Source organism: Thamnophis elegans, chromosome 4 (assembly GCF_009769535.1).
Source record: "Thamnophis elegans isolate rThaEle1 chromosome 4, rThaEle1.pri, whole genome shotgun sequence".
Classification (NCBI taxonomy): Eukaryota; Metazoa; Chordata; class Lepidosauria; order Squamata; family Colubridae; genus Thamnophis; species Thamnophis elegans.
Genome location: NC_045544.1, coordinates 134908774 through 134928144, shown reverse-complemented (window position 1 = coordinate 134928144; position 19371 = coordinate 134908774). Strand labels below are relative to the sequence as shown.

Sequence of the window (19371 nt, the reverse complement as noted above, 5' to 3'; positions counted from 1 at the left end):
TGTAGAGCTGGGGATTTCCTAGTGGTCTCTCATCCAAATGTACATCAGGTCTGACTCAGTGAGATCAGCCAAAATTAACTAGGTGGTGCCACCTGCTGGGCCAATACAGCCATAGTCTCTTATTGGATGGTTATTCAGTATGTCACTCAAGAGTCACTTACTGTGAGATAGAAACAGAAACATAGAAAACTGATGGCAAAAAAGACCCAGTGGTCCATCGAGTCTTCTGAGTTTTTCCTTTGTTTTTGTTTTCTCGAGCAGCCACACATGTTTTATTAAGACATTAAACAATTAAAATAAAATATCAATGTTGCTCACTTGAGTGTCTAGGGAGATTCTCAGTCATCCAGGTTATAGTTGTCCCAAGGGTGTATTTTTTTAAGAGGCAACTAAACTTTCTTGTTTTTCATTTGAAGACATTTCGCTTCTCATCCAAGAAGCTTCTTCAGCTCTTCAGAAGCTTCTTGGAATGAAGTAGCTTCTTGGATGAGCAGCAAAACATCTTCAAAGAAAAAGAAGAAAGTCCAGTTGCCTCTTGAAAAAGCACCTTTGGGACTAACCTTCTTTAGAATGGAATGGAATAAAATAGAATAGAACAGAATAAAGGATAGGGTAGGATAGGATAGGGTAGGGTAGAATAAAATAGAATAGAATAGAAAGAGGAATAGGAATGGAGTAGAATAGAATAGAATAGAATAACAGTTGGAAAGGACCTTGGAGGCCTTCTAGTCCAAATCCCTGCTTAGGCAGGAAACTATATCATTTCAAACAAATGGTTATCCAATCTTTTCTTTAAAACCTCCAGTGTTGAGTTCAGTAGACTAGACTAGACTAGACTAGACTAGTCAGTAGAATAGAATAGAATAGAAAGAGGAATAGGAATAGGAATGGAATAGAATAGAATAGAGTAGAGTAGAGTAGAATAGAATAGAATAGAATAGAATATAGGAATAAGAATAGGAATATAAATAGGAATGGAATGGAATAGAATAGAATATAGGAATAAGAATAGGAATAGGAATGGAATGGAATAGAATAGAATAGAAAGAGGAATAGGAATAGGAATAGGAATAGGAATAGGAATAGAAATAGAAATAGGAATGGAATGGAATAGAATAGAATATAGGAATAAGAATAGGAATAGGAATGGAATAGAATAGAATAGAATAGAATAGAAAGAGGAATAGGAATAGGAATAGGAATAGGAATAAGAATAGGAATAAAAATAGAAATAGGAATGGAATAGAATAGAATATAGGAATAAGAATAGGAATAGAATAGAATAGAATATAGGAATTAGAACAGAATAGAATAACAGTTGGGAGGGACCTTGGAGGTCTTCTAGTCCAACCCCCTGATCAGGCAGGAAACACTATACCATTTTAGACAAATGGTTGTCCAATCTCTTCTTAAAAACCTCCAGTGTTGAGTTCAGTAGACTAGACTAGACTAGACTAGACTAGAATAGAATAGAATAGAATAGAATAGAATAGAAAGAGGAATAGGAATAGGAATGGAATAGACTAGTTTAGACTAGACTAGACTAGACTAAACTAGACTAGACTAGAATAACAGTTGGAAAGGACCTTGGAGGTCTTCTAGTCCAAATCCCTGCTTAGGCAGGAAACTATATCATTTCAAACAAATGGTTATCCAATCTCTTCTTTAAAACCTCCAGTGTTGAGTTCAGTAGACTAGACTAGACTAGACTAGACTAGACTAGAATAGAATAGAATAGAATAGAAGGAGGAATAGGAATAGGAATGGAATGGAATAGAATAGAATATAGGAATAAGAATAGGAATAGGAATGGAATGGAATAGAATTGAAAGAGGAATAGGAATAGAATAGAATATAGGAATAAGAATAGAATAGAATAGAATAACAGTTGGGAGGGACCTTGGAGGTCTTCTAGTCCAACCCCCTGATCAGGCAGGAAACACTATACCATTTCAGACAAATGGTTATCCAATCTCTTCTTTAAAACCTCCAGTGCTGAGTTCAGTTGAACTTTCCAGAGGGCCACAACTCTACTACCAATATTGGCCAGATTCCATGTGGCACCCTGTAGACCTTTTAGACAATTCCCCAACATCATTTGACTGTGATAGCTAAGTTGAGAGCGAATCACAACCATCGAAGGCCGAGTTGTCCAACCTCGGCAACTTTCAGACCTGTGGATTTCAATTCTCAGAATTCCCCAACCATCACGACGCCTTAAAGTCACCAAGGTTTTTGGAACTCCCTTGATCTAAGGCACAACAGCTTGGCCAACGCTGGTGTATGGAAGGAATGGAAATATCTCTGTTTGCTTTTCATCCCCAATATTTGCCCTTTAATTAATGTCATTCCAGAGTAGGCAGCCCGGCAGAGCAGAGAGATTAGCTAGAATTTATTGGATACCTTTGCTAGGTGGGAGCAGCCTAGCAACCTTGGAGTAAGGCGCTGATAGCCCTCCTGATTAGAGGTCTGGGAGTTAACGTTTAACTCACTGTTTGGGTGACAGAGGGGAAAACAGGAATGCATCATGCTGAGTCTTCTCCCCATAGATCAGCAGAACAGGAGGTCGTCGTACCCATTACCAGCCCAAAGCTGCAGAATAGGAGAAGAAAAAGAGAGAGAGAGAACATAAGAATCGTTGGGTTGGGGCGACCTTGGAGGTCTTCTAGTCCAACCCCAAGCTTATATCATTCTGGACAAAATGGCAGTTCAATTATCTTCTAGAAAGCCTCCAGTGATGAACCACCCACAACTTCTGGAGGCAAGCTGTTCCACTGATTAATTGTTCTAATTGTCGGGAATTTTTTTTCCTTAGTTCCAGATTGGATATATCTTTAATGATCTTCCATCCTTTGCATCTTCGCTTGCTGTAAGGTGCTTTGGAGAATCTTCAAATCTTCAGGTTCATCTACATCTTTAGTTGGGTGAGTGGTGGCCTCATACAACGTACAAGGTCCATGATTTGAAATATCTTCAATGGCAGCCAGGATCTCAGCCCTTCAATCCCAAAAGTTTCCTTCTAAGATCCAGAAAGTGCGTGAATAACAATCCGGGGATTTCCTGATCTCGCCTCTGACCTGGATTCGTGGCTTCAGCCTTCCATTCTGACGTCTTGTCTCTGATCTTGAGCATCTCAGCTTTTTTTTTAAAAGGTTTTTAATTTTTTATTCTTTTACATCACATTTCGTGAATGGTTTGGTTCCTGGGCTTCATACATTTCAATAGAGCTAATCGTAACAATATTATTCTTAATAATTACAATCAATTTTCATTTTTGATCCTGCTAACACATTTCTACTGTCGTCTTTCATTTCTAAACCTTCTCATAATTCTACCATACTTCATATCCTCTTTATATCAATTTTTACTATACCCCCTGCATTTTTCTACCTCTAGTAATCAACTTGTCTTGTCCTCAGCATCCCAGCTTCGATGGTTGCCTAGGCCTCGGGGCCCGATCCTCACCATGATCCGAAAGCACGATTGTTTAAACAACATCACTGATCCCATATGGAACCGCCACCTGGTGTTAGCCTTGGGCATCCCTCAACTTCTTATCACCTTCATCTCCGCCGTCTTCAACTCAAGTGTGGTCCTTGGGGTGGTGTTCTCCAAGGACTTCCACAAACCCATCTTCATCCTTTTCTGCAACTTGGCCGTCTCCGATTTCCTCTGCAGCTCTTCGGGCTTCTGGATCGCCATGCTCTTCATCACGGACCCTCAAAGCACCGTCGTGGGGTCCAAGGAACTCCTCCGAGCTTACGCCTTCTACACCATGTCAGTCCTGGCCACCATTTATAACCTCGTCGTCATTGGGATCGAACGTTACCTGGCTGTCTCCGGAAGTCTACGGTTGAGATGCCGAATCACCCGGAACCAGATTTTGAGTACCACGTTGGGTATTTGGGTGTGCGCCTTCTCCTTGGGTTTTATGCCTCTAATGGGGTGGAACTGCTTGGAGAAGGATAAGATCTCAGCTCTGTACAGTCCGTTGTGCATGGACTATCTCACCTTCATCACTATTCCTCACTGTCTAGTGGTGTTGGTCCTACCCCTCTTCACTTATTTAAATATCATCCTCTTTCTGAGGAAGCACAAAGGATGTATGGAAAATCTAGGGCAGTGCCACGCTACCTACCGTCTAGCCGAAGTCCAAGTTGCCAGAACCAGCGTCCTGATTTGGGTCTTAGCTTTGGTCTCCTACGCTCCTTTCTTCGCTGGGGTAGTGTTTGATTCAGCCACTCAACAATGTCCCAGCGAGCATTCTCGAGCCATCTATATCTTCAGAAACCTCACGGCGATGATGATCACCATTAACTCGCTAGGAGATCCCATCATATACTCTCTGAACATGAAGAAGTTAGGACACAGATTCAGGTGCCTGAAACTTCCTTCCCACAACCGCATCGAAGTACAAGCCATCGGACGGACCTGATTTTGGAGAGGGCGGGGGGAAATATCTGGACCTGTGAATTTCCGCCTCTTGTGAATGATTGACAACTGGTATGATGGATGGTGCCCCTCCTTTGCATGGCTATTCAGAAATAAATCCAGGGGTGGGATTCAGCTGGTTCAGACCGGCTCGGCCGAACAGGATGATAATTTTGCATCTGGTTCACCGAACCAATAGTTGGAAGGACACCCACCCCTCCCCTCCCAGGAGTCTCCACGCAGCCCATTCTTCATGTCAGGTAAGCGCAGGTCCTGCGTGGAAGCTCTGGAAGGGCAAAAAATGGGCCTCCTGGAAGCTCACGGGCTTGTTTCCGACCTGGAGCCTGGGAGAGGCCATTTTCACCCTCCTGGAGTCTCAATGAAAGGGAAGGGAGCAGGTGGAAGACATGTAAAACCTTGTACAATGATGCATGATAAAATACAGGTAGTCCTCAACTTATGACCATTTGTTTAGTGACCATTCAAGGTTGCAACATCATATGTGAGGGAAATAGATTAATACTATTAAATGTGGACAATTGATTAAGTGAAATGCTTATTATACAAAATCAGTGGAAGAGAAGTTGCCTCCAGAAGTTGTGAATGTCCCAACACTGGAAGTCTTTAAAGAAGATGTTGGATAGCCATTTGTCTGGAACGGTATAAGGTTTCCTGCCTAGGCAGGGGGTTGGACTAGAAGGCCTCCAAGGTCCCCTCCAACTCTGAGGATATATGTTACCTATGGGAAAAACAGAATTAAAGATGGAAATGAAATGTCAAATTTGATTAACTCGGAGGGGCAAATCATGATATTGTTTATTAAGAAGAAATTAAAATCTAAGGTGGGAAATCTGGAAAGAAAATTACTGGCTGAAATTGGAAATGGAAATATGATGTAAAATTAATTGTGCATATGAGAGGATGTTAAGGGGGGAAACTCAGGCAACACTCTGTTTATAAAAGAAGTTTTAAATATGTAACAAAAAATTAAAAAAACTTTGTTTTTAAAAAGATTACAACATCATAGAAAAAGTGACTTACGACTGGTCCTCCTACTTACGACCATTGTAGCATCCCCATGTTAAATGTAATCAAAATTTGAGGGCTTGGGAACTGGCATGTATTATCAATGTTTTTTTCAGCTCCTTGGGGTCATGTGATTGCTGTTTGTGACTTTCCCAGTCAGTTTCCAATTAAGCGAAGTCAATGGGGGGAAGCCAGATTCACTTAGCAACTGCATGATTCCCTTAATAACTGCAGTGATATGCTTAATAATCGTGGTTTAAAAAGGTCATAAAAATCAGCCATGACTTATTTAACAATTGCTTTGTTTAACAATGGAAATTTGGGTCCCGGTTGAGGTTGTAAGTCAAAGTCTATCTGTATGACATCTGTGTATCTCTCTCTTTGAGGTCTTTTGGGAAGTACCTGTTTATTCTGATCGAGTTTGCAGTCCTCCCTTTCTTTAAATAAGAGGATTAAAGAGAACCACTGTTGATTTTCGATGGGGTCTGGATGCAGATTTATCGTACAGTACTGTACTGCTACCCAGTTTCAGCACCAGAAGAAGTGAACAGTTCCCCGCCAACAGGGGGAAAACCCAGGAACAACCAAAATGCTCCAATACTGGAAGTTTTTAAGAAGATGTTGGATATCCATTTCTCTGAAGTGGTGTAGGGTTTCCTACCTAAGCAGGGGGTTGGACTAGAAGACCTCTAAGGTCCCTTCCAACTCTTTTATTCTATTCTATTCTGTTCTGTTATTCTACTCTAGAATAGAATAGAATAGAATTTTATTATTTGTATGCCGCCCTTCCCCGGGAGGACTCAGGGCGGCAAACAATTCAAAAGGGGGGAAAGGGGAACATAAAAACGAAATACAAATAATAAAAATAGGCAACAGTCGCACAACCATACATGTCGAGAGGGGAGGGAACTCATCACCCCCAGGCCTGCCGGCAAAGCCAGGTTTTGACGGCTTTTCGGAAGGCCTGGAGAGAGGTGAGGGTCCGAATCCCTGCGGGGAGTTCATTCCAGAGGGCCGGAGCTGCCACAGAGAAGGCCCTCCCCCGGGTAATAGCCAGGTGGCATTGGCTGGTAGATGGCACCCAGAGGAGGCCAGCCCTGTGAGATCTAATGGGTCTGTGGGAGGTAATTGGCAGCAGGCGGTCTCTCAAGTACCCAGATCCAATACCATGAAGGGCTTTATAAGTTACGACTAGCACCTTGAAGCGTATCCAGAGACTGATCGGTAACCAGTGCAGCTCGCGGAGGATAGGTGTAAAGTGGGTGTACTGAGGTGCACCCACAATCGCTCGCGCGGCTGCATTCTGGACGAGTTGAAGTCTCCGAATACTCTTCAAGGGCTGCCCCATGTAGAGCGCATTGCAGTACTCTATCCTATCCTATGCTATCCTATGCTATCCTATTTTGTGTTCTGTTCTGTCCCATTCCATTCCATTCAATATATTCTATTCTATTCTATTCTAAAATTGGTTTGAAATTTAAATCTCAGGGACTGTCAAGGAAATACAGTACAAACTCAAGTTGAAGATTCAGGATTTTAATGTGGACTTCCCTCCAGAATGAATTATTAATCAGAATAATTCTCTGATGATTACAAAAGCTTGCTTTGTTTTTTCTTCTTGTTACAGTAAGTATGTTACACTTGGATTTTAAAAAAAGTTATTTTATTGGTTATTTTCCATCAGTGATATCTGTTTACTCAACCAATTGCCTGTATGATGGATCTCAGACAGATAGTGAGTTATGACCCCAAAAAGCTTACCCAATAATGAAACTGTTACCCTTTGCTGTGTCCCAACATTTATTGCCAAGATCTCAGAAAAATGGCTTGGATTAACATATTTCCTCCAAAACAGTGGTGCACATTGGAGAAAAAGATGGATTTCTTTTTAAAAAAAATAAGATTTAGATTTAAAACAGGTACATTCACAAAATAATGCTCAACCTGGATTTAGAAATGTATTGTTTTATATATGTTCATGAATTCAAGAAATCAGAAAATGGGCAGTGTGTTTTTAATGAATTAATAAAAAGGCTTTGCTAGAGTATGCATGTTGCATCTCTGTATGATCCTCCCTTCCATTCTCATTTGTGTGTGTGGGGGTGCATAATGCATCTCTGTATGGTCCTCCATATTTCTTTTCCTATTATCGTTTATTGATAGTGCTAATAATTTTGCCCCTATCCTGCATGGAGTGTGAGAGACTCCAAATGTCCCTGATTTGATTTTATTGTTCTTCAAAAGAGTAATGAATAGAATAGAGTGGAGTGGAGTGGAGTGGAGTGGAGTGGAGTGGAGTGGAGTAGAGTAGAGTAGAGTAGAGTAGAGTAGAGTAGAGTAGAGTAGAGTAGAGTAGAGTAATGAATAGAGTGGAGTGGAGTGGAATAGAGTAGAGTAGAGTAGAGTAATGAATAGAGTGGAGTGGAGTGGAGTGGAGTGGAGTGGAGTAGAGTAGAGTAGAGTAGTGTAGAGTAGAGTAATGAATAGAGTGGAGTGGAGTGGAATAGAGTAGAGTAGAGTAGAGTAATGAATAGAGTGGAGTGGAGTGGAATAGAGTAGAGTAGAGTAGAGTAATGAATAGAGTGGAGTGGAGTGGAGTGGAATAGAGTAGAGTAGAGTAGAGTAATGAATAGAGTGGAGTGGAGTGGAGTGGAGTGGAGTGGAGTGGAGTGGAGTGGAGTGGAGTAGAGTAGAGTAGAGTAGAGTAATGAATAGAGTGGAGTGGAGTGGAGTGGAGTGGAGTAGAGTAGAGTAATGAATAGAGTGGAGTGGAATGGAGTGGAATAGAGTAGAGTAGAGTAATGAATAGAGTAGAGTAGAGTAATGAATAGAGTGGAGTGGAGTGGAGTGGAGTGGAGTGGAGTAGAGTAGAGTAGAGTAGAGAATAGCAATAGCAATAGCAATAGCAGTTAGACTTATATACCGCTTCATAGGGCTTTCAGCCCTCTCTAAGCGGTTTACAGAGTCAGCATATTGCCCCCAACAACAATCTGGGTCCTCATTTTACCCACCTCGGAAGGATGGAAGGCTGAGTCAACCCTGAGCCGGTGAGATTTGAACAACCGAACTGCAGTCAGCTGAAGTAGCCTGCAGTGCTGCATTTAACCACTGCGCCACCTCGGCTCTAGAGTAGAGAAGAGTAGAGTAGAATAGAGTAGAGTAGAATAACAGAACAGAACAGAATAAAGAATAAAACAGAACAGCATAAAATAGAAAAGAAAATATTGAATGAAAAGGAAAGGAATGGAACGGAACAGAACAGAAAATAGGATAGGATAGGATAATAGAATAGAATAGAGAAGAGTAGAATAACAGAACAGAGAATAGAATAGAAAATATTGAATGGAGTGGAATAGAACAGAACAGAAAATAGGAGAGGAGAGGATAGAATAATAGAATAGAATAGAACAGAACAGAATAACTTTATTGTCACTTTGAATGTACACTAATCAATGAACATTAAAATAAAATGTCATTCCATACAACTCTCAAAGGGTCACCACCTCCAATATATACTACATAAACACGACTAAATAAATAAATACAAAACTATGCAAATACCCACTTATATTATATGACAAAGAGAAACCACAGTTTAGTTTGGATGTATACATGTACATGGCAAGAAAAACGAATCTTGCGAGTTTAACCAGACCGATGGCCTAGGGAGCAAAGAGGTTACAGAATCTGAAAGGCTTGCTAGAAATATTTTGAAACCTCCTCCCGCAGGGGAGCAACAGGAACAGACCGTGAAGTGTGGTCTCTAACAAGGCCTTGAACTCTAAGCCCACAGCGCTTATAAGCCGTATCCTGAATAATGGGAAGAGAGCTTAATGAAATGGAAGTTTGGATTAAGCTTTCAAGATCCCATTAACAGAGAAAATGAAAGAAGCATTCTTGGAATTTTTTGAGGACTGTATTTTTCGGAGTATAAGACGCACCTTCCCCCCCCCCAAAGGGTGAAAATCTGGGTGCGTTTTATACCCTGAATATAGCATTTTTGGCGCCCTGAAACATTCCCCCCCTTCGCAAAAATGGACGTGCATAGGCTTTGAGAGGCTTGTAGAGTGCTCCTGGGGGCTGGGGAGGGAAAAAACGAGCGAAAAACAGGCTGTTTTTTTGCACATTTTTGCCCCCTCCAGCCCCCAGGAGCACTCTACAAGCCTCCCAAAGCCTATGCATGCCCTGTTTTTTGCAAAAAAATGGGGCCGTTTTTGTGAAAAACTGGACATTTTTTACCCGTTTTGCCCCCCCTGAGCCCCCAGGAGCATTCTAAGAGTCTCTCAAACTCTCTACATGGCCCATTTTTCACAAAAAAACGAGGCTTGCTGAAGGTTTGGGAGGCCTGCAGAGTGCAAAAACTTTTTTTAAAATTTACCTCTTCAAAATCTTATACTCCAGTGCGTCTTATAGTCTGAAAAATAGGGTATCTTTTTTTAAATTTGGCCTACCTCAAAGGGTTGGCAGGTAGGAACCAATCAACCTGCAAGAGACCTATCAAGCTTTGGGGCCAATATGCATAATAGCAGAGTTGGAAGGGACCTTGGAGGTCTTCTAGTCCAACCCCCTGCCTAGGCAGGAAACCCTACACCATTTCAGAAAAAAATGGCTATCCAACATCTTCTTAAAAACCTCCAGTGTTGGAGCATTCACAACTTCTGGAGGCAAGTTGTTCCATTGATTAATTGTTCTAACTGTCAGGAAATTCCTCCTCAGTTCTAGGTTGCTTCTCGCCTTGATTAGTTTCCACCCATTGCTTCTTGTTCTACCCTCAGGTGCCTTGGAAAATAGCTTGACTCCTTCTTCTTTGGGGCAACCCCTGAGATATTGGAAGACTCCTATCATGTCTCCCTGAGTCCTTCTTTTCATTAAACTAGATGTACCCATTTCCTGCAACTGTTCTTTATATGTTTTAATCTCCAGTCCCCTAATCCTCTTTGTTGCTCTTCTCTGCACTCTTTCTAGAGTCTCCACATCTTTTCTACATCGTGGTGACCAAAACTGGATGCCGTATTCCAAGTGTGGCCTTACCAAGGCCTTATAAAGTGGCATTAACCCTTCACCTGATCTTGATTCTCTCCCTCTGTTTATGCAGCCTAGAACTGTGTTGGCTTTTTTGGCAGCTGCTGCACACGGCTGGCTCATACTTAAATGGTTGTCCACTAGGACTCCAAGATCCCTTTCACAGTTACTGCTGTTGGGCAAGCTACCACATACTGTACCTGTGCATTTCTTTTTTCTTGCCTAAATGTAGAACCTTACTCTTTTCACCATTGAATTTCATTTTATTAGATACAACAGTTCATTTAGTGACCGTTCAAAGTTACAACGGCACAGGAAAAAGTGACTGTTTTTTTACACTTACGACCATGTCCACGTGATCAAAATTCAGATGCTTGGCAAACGGTTCGTATTTATGACGGTCGCCTGTCTTGGGGTTATGTGACCCACTTTTGCGATTATTATTATTTTCTTTTGACAAGCAAAATCAATAGGGGAGCCAGGTCCACTTAGCAGCCATGTTTCTAACTTAACAACTGCAGTGATTCACTTAACAACGGTGGCAAGAAAGTTCGTAAAATGGGCAAAACACACGCAACAAGTGTTTCACTTAGCAACGGAACGTTTGGGCTCAATTGCGGTCGTGTGTCAAGGATGACTTGTAAAGCAGGATAAAGCACGAAAGAACAAAACAAGGAAAAAGGAAACAAAACATCTTTTGTACATAGGGTGCACGTGGAGATGAATTCATATTAGGTAAAGGCAAAAGTTCCCCTCGTACTTATGTGTTAGTCATTCCCAACTCTAGGGGGCGCTGCTCATCTCCATTTCAAAGCCGAAGAGCCAGCGCTGTCCAAAGACGTCTCCGTGGTCATGTGGCTGGCATGACTCAACACCGAAGGAACACGGAACGCTGTGACCTTCCCACCAAAGGTGGTTCCTATTTTTTCTACTTGTATTTTTTACATGCTTTCGAACTGCTAGGTTGGCAGAAGCTGGAACAAGTAACAGGAGCTCACTCATTATGCAGTGTTAGGGATTCGAACTGCCGACCTTTCTGATCGACAAGCTTCGCGTCTTAGCCACGAAGCCCCTTTTGAGTTCATATCGGGATAGGTATTTTTCCTTATCCCTTAAAAAGAAAAGCAAACATTTTAAATATCAACATTTCTCTCCAGAACACGTAGTGTGAACGATGTTAATGGGATATATAAAAAGCATGCTTCATTTTGCTGATAAAATGCAGTTCAGTCCTGAATAAATTTATCTTTCATTATAAGCGGGTTACAGATTTTGTGACTCTGCTCTTTGCCTTCAATCGAAACAATTTTCCATTCTGTTTTAAATATCACCGACCCAATTGAAGAAATAATTTATGTTGCAGCGATTGGCAAAAAGAGGAATTAAATAGGTTTTATGGATGTGCCTTAAGAAAGATGGACAATACATAAATTAACAGCAGGATTTATTATCTGCCCTTTTTTAAACCCACCACTGCTTGTAACGCTTAAAAAATGCATCTAATAATAGTGCTCGGAGCATCCAGTGCGATATTCAGATCATCCTGCATGATTATTAACTCGAAATTAATTTTATGTTTTCATTGAAACTTTATCTTGAACTCATGTGCTGCTTAGAAACAAAAGCCATCTTCACTTTAAGCTATAATGAGATTAACACTGTGCTTTATTGATCACAAACAGAACTTTGGCAGAATTGCTTGCTTTTCCTATTGCACATCTATGAATATATGAATGTAGCTAAAATAAGATTCAAATATTATGGTTTCCTTAGTAGATTTCATAGTAAGTAAATTAGACGTGTAATATTTAACAAGTGGGTAGCCTGGTGCCCAGCTTCAATGCAGGTAGTCCTCCACTTACGACCAAATTGAGCCCAAAATTTGTTAACTGAGTTTTGCCTCATTTTACGACTTTATCTTGCTACGGTTGTTAAGTGAATTACCGTAGTTGTTAGGTTACTAACATGATTGTTAAGTGAATCGGGTTTCCCCATTTATTTTGCTTGTCAGGAGGTCGCAAAAGGGGATCACTGGGACCCCAGGACACTGCAACCGTCATAAATATGAACCACTTGCAAGTGTCCGAATTTTGATCACATGACCATGGAGATGCTGCAACGATTGTAAATGTGAAAAACTGTCATAAGTCACTTTGTTCAGTGCCGTTGTAACTTTGAACCGTCACTAAAGGAACTGTTGTAAGTCGAGGACTACCTGTCCAGGGCTCCTGACTTGCTTGGAAAAAGTTCCAAATTAAATACCCAATACAGGTATTTCTTTGAACTACCATATTTTTGGGAGTATAAGATGCACCAAGATTTTGAAGAGGCAAATTAAAAAAAAAAAGGTTTTGCCCTCTGCAGACCTCCCCAAAACGGCATGTTTTTTGTCAAAAAAAAAAGGGCATGCATAGCCTTTAGGAGGCTTGTAGAATGCTCCTGGGGACTGGGGGGGTGGGCAAAAATGAGCAAAAAGCATGCTGTTTTTTCCTTGTTTTTGCCCTCCCCAGCTCAAAGGAACAATTTGCAGGCCTCCCAAATCCTCTGCACGTCCATTTTTGTGAAGGGGGTGCGGTTTCAGGTGGCCAAAAATGCTGTATTCAGTGTATAAGACGCACCCAGATTTTCACCCTCTTTTTTGAGGGGGAAAAAGGTGCGTCTTATACTCCGAAAAATACGGTACTCCAATTGAGCCCAAGGTTTCCATTGCTAAGTGAGTTTTGCCCCATTTTACCACCTTTCTTGCCGCAGAATGTGAAACAAACCATCACAGTTGTTAAGCGAATCACTCGGTCATTAAGCGAAGCCAAGGACTACCTGTGCACATGAATTTTAAGCAAAGCTTGAAATTTGGGAATCCTGATGTAATAAAACCCAGTTCTATTAACCACACTCAGGAAAAGACAAACTCACCTTATCCAATATACAGGTGAGATCTCAATTTACGATCACAACCCATCCTAAAGAGGTGGTGGTTGTGAGAAGTCATGTTGTAACCACCCAGAGGAGGGACGTCAAACACAAGGCCTGCAGTTGGATCCGGCCCATGGGGCCATCGTGGAAAATGTTAGGAACAGTTGCGCAAGTACAGGAGGTAATTGCACTCAGTTGGTGGTCATTAGGCTCCTCTCCAGACTATAATAAGGACTGCTTGTGCACACGCCCCTCTTACCTGAGAGACCGCCTCCTGCCATTTACCTCCCAACGACCAATAAGATCACACAGGTTGGGTCTCCTCTGGGTGCCGTCGACCGGACAATGCCGGTTGGCGGTTCCCCGAGGGAAGGCCTTCTCTGTAGCTGCACTGGCCTTGTGGAACGAGCTTCCTGTTGAGATCCAGACCCTCACCACCCTCCCGGCCTTCCGTAAAGTGACTAAGACCTGGCTGTTCTGGCAGGCCTGGGGCTGTTGAGTATTCCAGCCCCATTTGATGAAATGGATGCTGTGTTGATTTTAATTTTGTAATTTTAAATGTTTTAAATGTTTTATTTGTGGTTTTTATTTGCTGTGAGCCACCCAGAGTCCCTAGGATACCATTAAAGTTTGAAAGTTTGCAGAAGTCAACACATCGACTAAAAGTTGGAGAACTTTTGTAACTAGCTTGGCAGGCTGGATTGCTGCCAAGGTTTGTCTGAGTTGCTGCCAAGGTCTTATCTGTTTGTTATGCTTGACTTTCAGGCGCCAAGGTTTTGGTTTCTTGCTAGTAAAGTACATTCCAGTTAAGCTTGTCTCGGCATTCATTACTGGACGGAGGAGGTGGTCAGAACAGCTACTTCTATAACAGTCTGCACCTCTATAACTGTCTGGTTTGGTTCTGCAACCCAACAAGACCGGCACAGACTTCAGAGTGTGATGCCTGCAAGCCATCTTTTCTTTTGGACTTCAGGCCTGCCACACTTTCTACCGTCTACTTTCTATTGTGGGAAAATGGGAGGGGGGATTGTACGGAGTTGGGTGATATGTAGCCATAACAACATTCTTCTTAGAAACACAAGGGCATCTTTGTCTCTGCACCTGGCCGGAACTGGATGGGAGGAATCTGTTTTCGTGGCAGTGGAAGATTGGACCATGTGATGGACTTGTGGGTGTTGGGGCAGAGTCTTGAACTTTCAACTAGGTGGGAAAACCTGGAAGCTTTCAGATTCAGGTTTTCCCAGATTTGGCAACATGGCTCCTTTAATAAATGGGAACTTTGAAGAATCCTTTGCCTCAGACTCTTATTTGATTGAGGATGCTGTTTGGAACCCTGACACACAATAATCAGAACTGCAGAAAAAACAATGGCCACCAACCTGCCTTCCATTGAGGACCTGTAGGCTGCACGAGTCAAAAAGAGGGCTGTGAAAATATCTACAGACCCCCTCGCATCCTGGACACAAATTGTTTCAACTCCTACCCTCAAAATGAGGCTATAGAGCATTGCACACCGAGACAACTAGACACAACAACAGTTTTTCCCCCGAACACCATCACTCTGCTAAACAAATAATTCCCTCACCATTGTCAAACTATTCACTAAGGCTGTATTACTATTACTGTTAGTCTTCTCATCGTTCCTATCACCCATCTCCTCCCAATTATGACTGCAGGACTGTAACTTTGTGGCTTGTATCCTTATTAGTTAGGGTTAGGGTTAGGGTTTGGGTTAGTGGCAGGGTTAGGGTTAGGGCTAGGGTTAGGATCAGGGCTAGGGTTAGGTTAGGGTTAGGGATAGGGCTAGGGTTAGGGGTAGGGTTGGGGTTGGGGTTGGAGTCCCTCGGGAGTGGGGCAGCATACAAATTAAATAAACATTCCAAACATTCCAAGCATATTGTTTCCCGATTGCTTATTTGTACCCTATGATTATTATTAAGTGTACCTTTTGATTCTTGATGAATGTATCTTTTCATGTCATTTTATATACACTGAGAACATTAGCACCAAAGACAAATTCCTTGTATGTCCAATCACACTTGGCCAATAAAGAATTCTATTCTATTCTATTCTATTCCCTTCCCATTCCAAATTCCTACTCTACTCTACTATTCTATACTATTCTATTCCCTTCCCATTCCAAATTCCTACTCTACTCTACTATTCTATACTATTCTATTCCCTTCCCATTCCAAATTCCTACTCTACTCTACTATTCTATACTATTCTATTCCCTTCCCATTCCAAATTCCTACTCTACTCTACTCTACTCTACTCTACTCTACTATTCTATTCTATTCTATTCTATTCTATTCTATTCTATTCTATTCTATTCAGCCTGGTTTCACCCAGTCTATATGTGTAGTTTGGTTTTTCTTGTCTAAGTGTAAGACGCATAATGTCTGAACTCCATAGAATAACTTCTGGCTACTTTGTCTGAAGAGACGCAAGACTTGGAGGTTGAGTATCAGTGGGGTCCCTGTCATTTATTATTATTATTTTAATTTTTAGGCTGTTTTGTTTGACAGATCGAGGGTTGCAAATGGGTATTTTTCAACCTCAGCCATGATGGGTGGACTTCAATTCCCAGAATTCTCCAGTCTTCACATTTATGACTCTTGTGGTGTCTGCAGTTACATAATCAAGATTCAGTGGCTTGGAAACTGTCATGTACTTATGACAATGGCCTTATTCTGGGGGTCACGTGATCATCATTTGTGACCTTGCTAGCTGACTTCAGACCAGCAAAGTCAATAGAGGAGGGGGGTGGAAGTTGTATTCATTTAACAAACACGTGATTCACATAGCAACTGCAGTGATTCACTTAACAACCACAGCAAGAAAGGTAGTCAATGCAGCCCAACACAGTGACTGCCTTACTTAGCAACAGAAATACTGACTCCAACTGTGGATGTTAAGTCGAGCATTCCCTGTAATGAATTTTCTGACTACTGTACTGAAACGGATTATCTATCGCCACCTGGTGGTGGAGAGTTGCAATTGCTTGCAATTGTGTTACTAACTTAACAACTGCAGTGATTCACTTAACAACTGTGAGAAGAAAGGCTGTAAAATGGGACAAAACTCGCTTAAGAAATATTTCACTTAGCAATATAAATCTTGGGCCCAATTGTGGTCATAAATTGACGATTACCTGTACAGATAGCCAGCCCTACACCTGAGCCCAAAATTTTTGTTGCAAAGCTAGGCAGTTGTTAAGTGAGTTTTGGCCCATTTTATGGCCTTTCTTCTCACTGTTGTTAAGCAAATCACTGCGGTTGTCAAGTTAGTAACATGATTATTAAGTAAATCTGACTTTGCTTGTCAGAAGGTAGGGACATGGAAGGCACACCTGGATCACACATTGCAAGTAGCCATTAGGTCCTCAAATGCAATCAAACATTTCTTTTATACAGGTGGAGGTCAGTTAGTACCTGCTGCCTTAAAACTTTTTGAGGCCAAAACATTGGCACAAATTCTTTACGGGGCACAAACAGGAATCCTTGCAAAGAGAGACTTGTTAGAAACCATACAAACTAAATTCCTGCGAGCCATCTTAGCTGCACTCAATGGAACTCCAAATGCCCAGTTAAGAATTGTGACAGGCATGTCTCAAATTCAAGTAAGAACCTGGAAGATGATTATCATTTATTGGCTTAAAATGCATTTCTTTCAGAGGGACTGTCCCAGTAGTGGGTTTCAAATTTTTTTCGAACCTACTCTGTGGGTGTGGCCTCCTTTGTGGGAGTGGCTTGCTGGCCATGTGACCTGGTGGGAGTGGCTTGCTGGCCATGTGTTTTCTTTCTTTCTTTCTTTCTTTCTTTCTTTCTTTCTTTCTTTCTTTCTTTTCTTTCTTCTTTCTTTCTCTCTCTCTCTCTCTCTCTCTCTCTCTCTCTCTCCTTCATTTTGTCTCTCTGTCCCTTTTTTCTTTTTTTCTTTCATCTCTCTCTCTTAAAGGAGCCGAGGTGGCGCAGTAATTAAATGCAGCACTGCAGGCTTTGAACAGCTGACTGCAGTTCTGCAGTTTGGCTGTTCAAATCTCACTGGCTCAGGGTTGACTCAGCCTTACATCCTTCCGAGGTGGGTAAAATGACGACCCAGATTGTTGGGGGCGATATGCTGACTCTGTAAACCGCTTAGAGAGGCCTGAAAGCCCTATGAAGCGGTATATAAGTCTAACTGCTATTGCTATTTTTCTTTCTTTCTTTTTTCTTTCTTTCTTTCTCTTTCTCTCTGTGTGAGTGTGTGTGTGTGTGTGTGTGTGTGTGTGTGAGTGTGAGTGAGTGGTGGGTTTCAAAACTTTTTGGAACCTCTTCTGTAGGTGTGGCCTGCTTTCCGGGTCCACTGGTGGAACCTCTTCTAACCGGTTCAGTAGATTTGACGAACCGGTTCTACCGAACTGGTGCGAACTGGTAGGAACCCACCTCTGGACTGTCCCCACTAGTGTTGACTGACAATTTCCCTTCCCCCTGGAAACAAGCAATTGATCACAAGCTGGGCTCTTACGGGCTCTCACCATTATTCTTAATGTTCCTAGGCTTTGAGCAAGCAAAGCAAGTAGTAAATTAATAGAATGAGGGACACGGAGTTCCAAGAAGAACTAAATAGGTTGCCTCTTCACAGTAGGGACAGAATCAAACAGGGTGTGTGGGAATCGGCAAGATATCTAAATGACCTGATCTCCCCAAAACAAAGAATAGCTTTCTTCAGAGCCAGATTTAACATTCTTCTTTCAGCACTCCTCCAGGGCAGGTATAAGAGAACACCTATAGCCGACCGGGTTTGTATATGTGGTAAAGGAGAAGTGGAAGATAATTCACATGTTCTATTAAACTGCGAGCTATACAGAGCTTGTAGGTCTGCACATATTCTCCCCTTATTAGAGAGATTGCCAAGGAGGGCAGACAATTTCTATCTAGGCTTTCTCCTCCAGGACACTAACCCGGTTACCACGTATGAAGTGGCAAAGTTCTGTGCTGCTGCAATGTCCATAAGAAAAAAAATTGGCTACAGAAGTATAGTACCATCTTGTTACCAATTATCTGGACATACCTCTAACAATCTTTGGACCATTATGTTATTATCCACTTTTAAGGTCAATACTTTTTAATTATATTTTAATGTTAGTATTTTTTAATATAGTGTAAAAAGTAATGTGTATTGCTGATCTTGAATGTTGAATGTTGAATGTTGATTTATTTATATGCTGCCCTTTTCCCCCGAAGGGGACTCAGGGCGGCTCACAACTCAACCAGGGAAGGGGGATACAAACAAGAATTTAAAACGACATAAAAAAACAATGCATGATTAAAACACAACAGTCATACCAATTCGAGACGGGGGCAACAGTTCTTTAGCCCCAGGCCTGTCGGAACAGCCAGGTTTTAAGGGCTTTGCGGAAGGCCTGGAGGGTGGTGAGGGTTCGAATCTCCACGGGGAGTTCGTTCCAGAGGGTCGGAGCAGCCACAGAGAAGGCTCTCCTCCGAGTAGTCGCCAGTCGACACTGGCCGGCGGATGGAATTCGGAGGAGGCCTAATCTGTGGGATCTAATCGGTCTAGTGGAGGTAATTGGCAGCATCTTTGACTGTAATAAAGATTTTACTTACTTACGTGTCAGAAAGTCACAAAAGGGGGACTGCATGACCCTGGGAAAACCGCAACGGTCATAAACATGAGCCAGTTGCCAAGAATAACTGAATTTTGACCACAGGATCATGGGGATGCTGCAAAAGTCATAACAGTGAAAAAAAATGGCCCTAACTAAGTCCCTTTTTCCAGTACTGTTGTAACTTCGAACGGTCCCTACATGAAGGGTTGTAAGTCGAGGACTACCTGTCTACAGGAGCATGCTTCAGGCCTGTCTGATGTCGGGGTGCAAACCTCAAAGCCCCAAAGGCTTCTCCTTCCACCCACCCTTGGGAATCACGCAAGAGCTGTCTTCCAAGGTTGAGCCAAGGTGGCGCAGTGGTTAAATGCAGC

At 42.0% G+C, this 19371-nt stretch overlaps 1 protein-coding gene across 1 annotated transcript; it reads left to right on the top strand.

Moving 5' to 3' along the window:
* Window positions 1-3466: 3466 nt before the first annotated feature.
* LOC116507800 (lysophosphatidic acid receptor 3-like) lies at window positions 3467-4435 on the top strand. The gene has a single exon (XM_032216131.1). It carries the CDS (start codon window positions 3467-3469, stop codon window positions 4433-4435), a length of 969 nt encoding a protein of 322 aa, XP_032072022.1.
* Window positions 4436-19371: the final 14936 nt, after the last annotated feature.

Bases quoted from the DNA above. Each gene is read 5' to 3' on its own strand.
- LOC116507800 (XM_032216131.1), top strand. From the start codon at position 3,467: ATGATCCGAAAGCACGATTGTTTAAACAACATCACTGATCCCATATGG.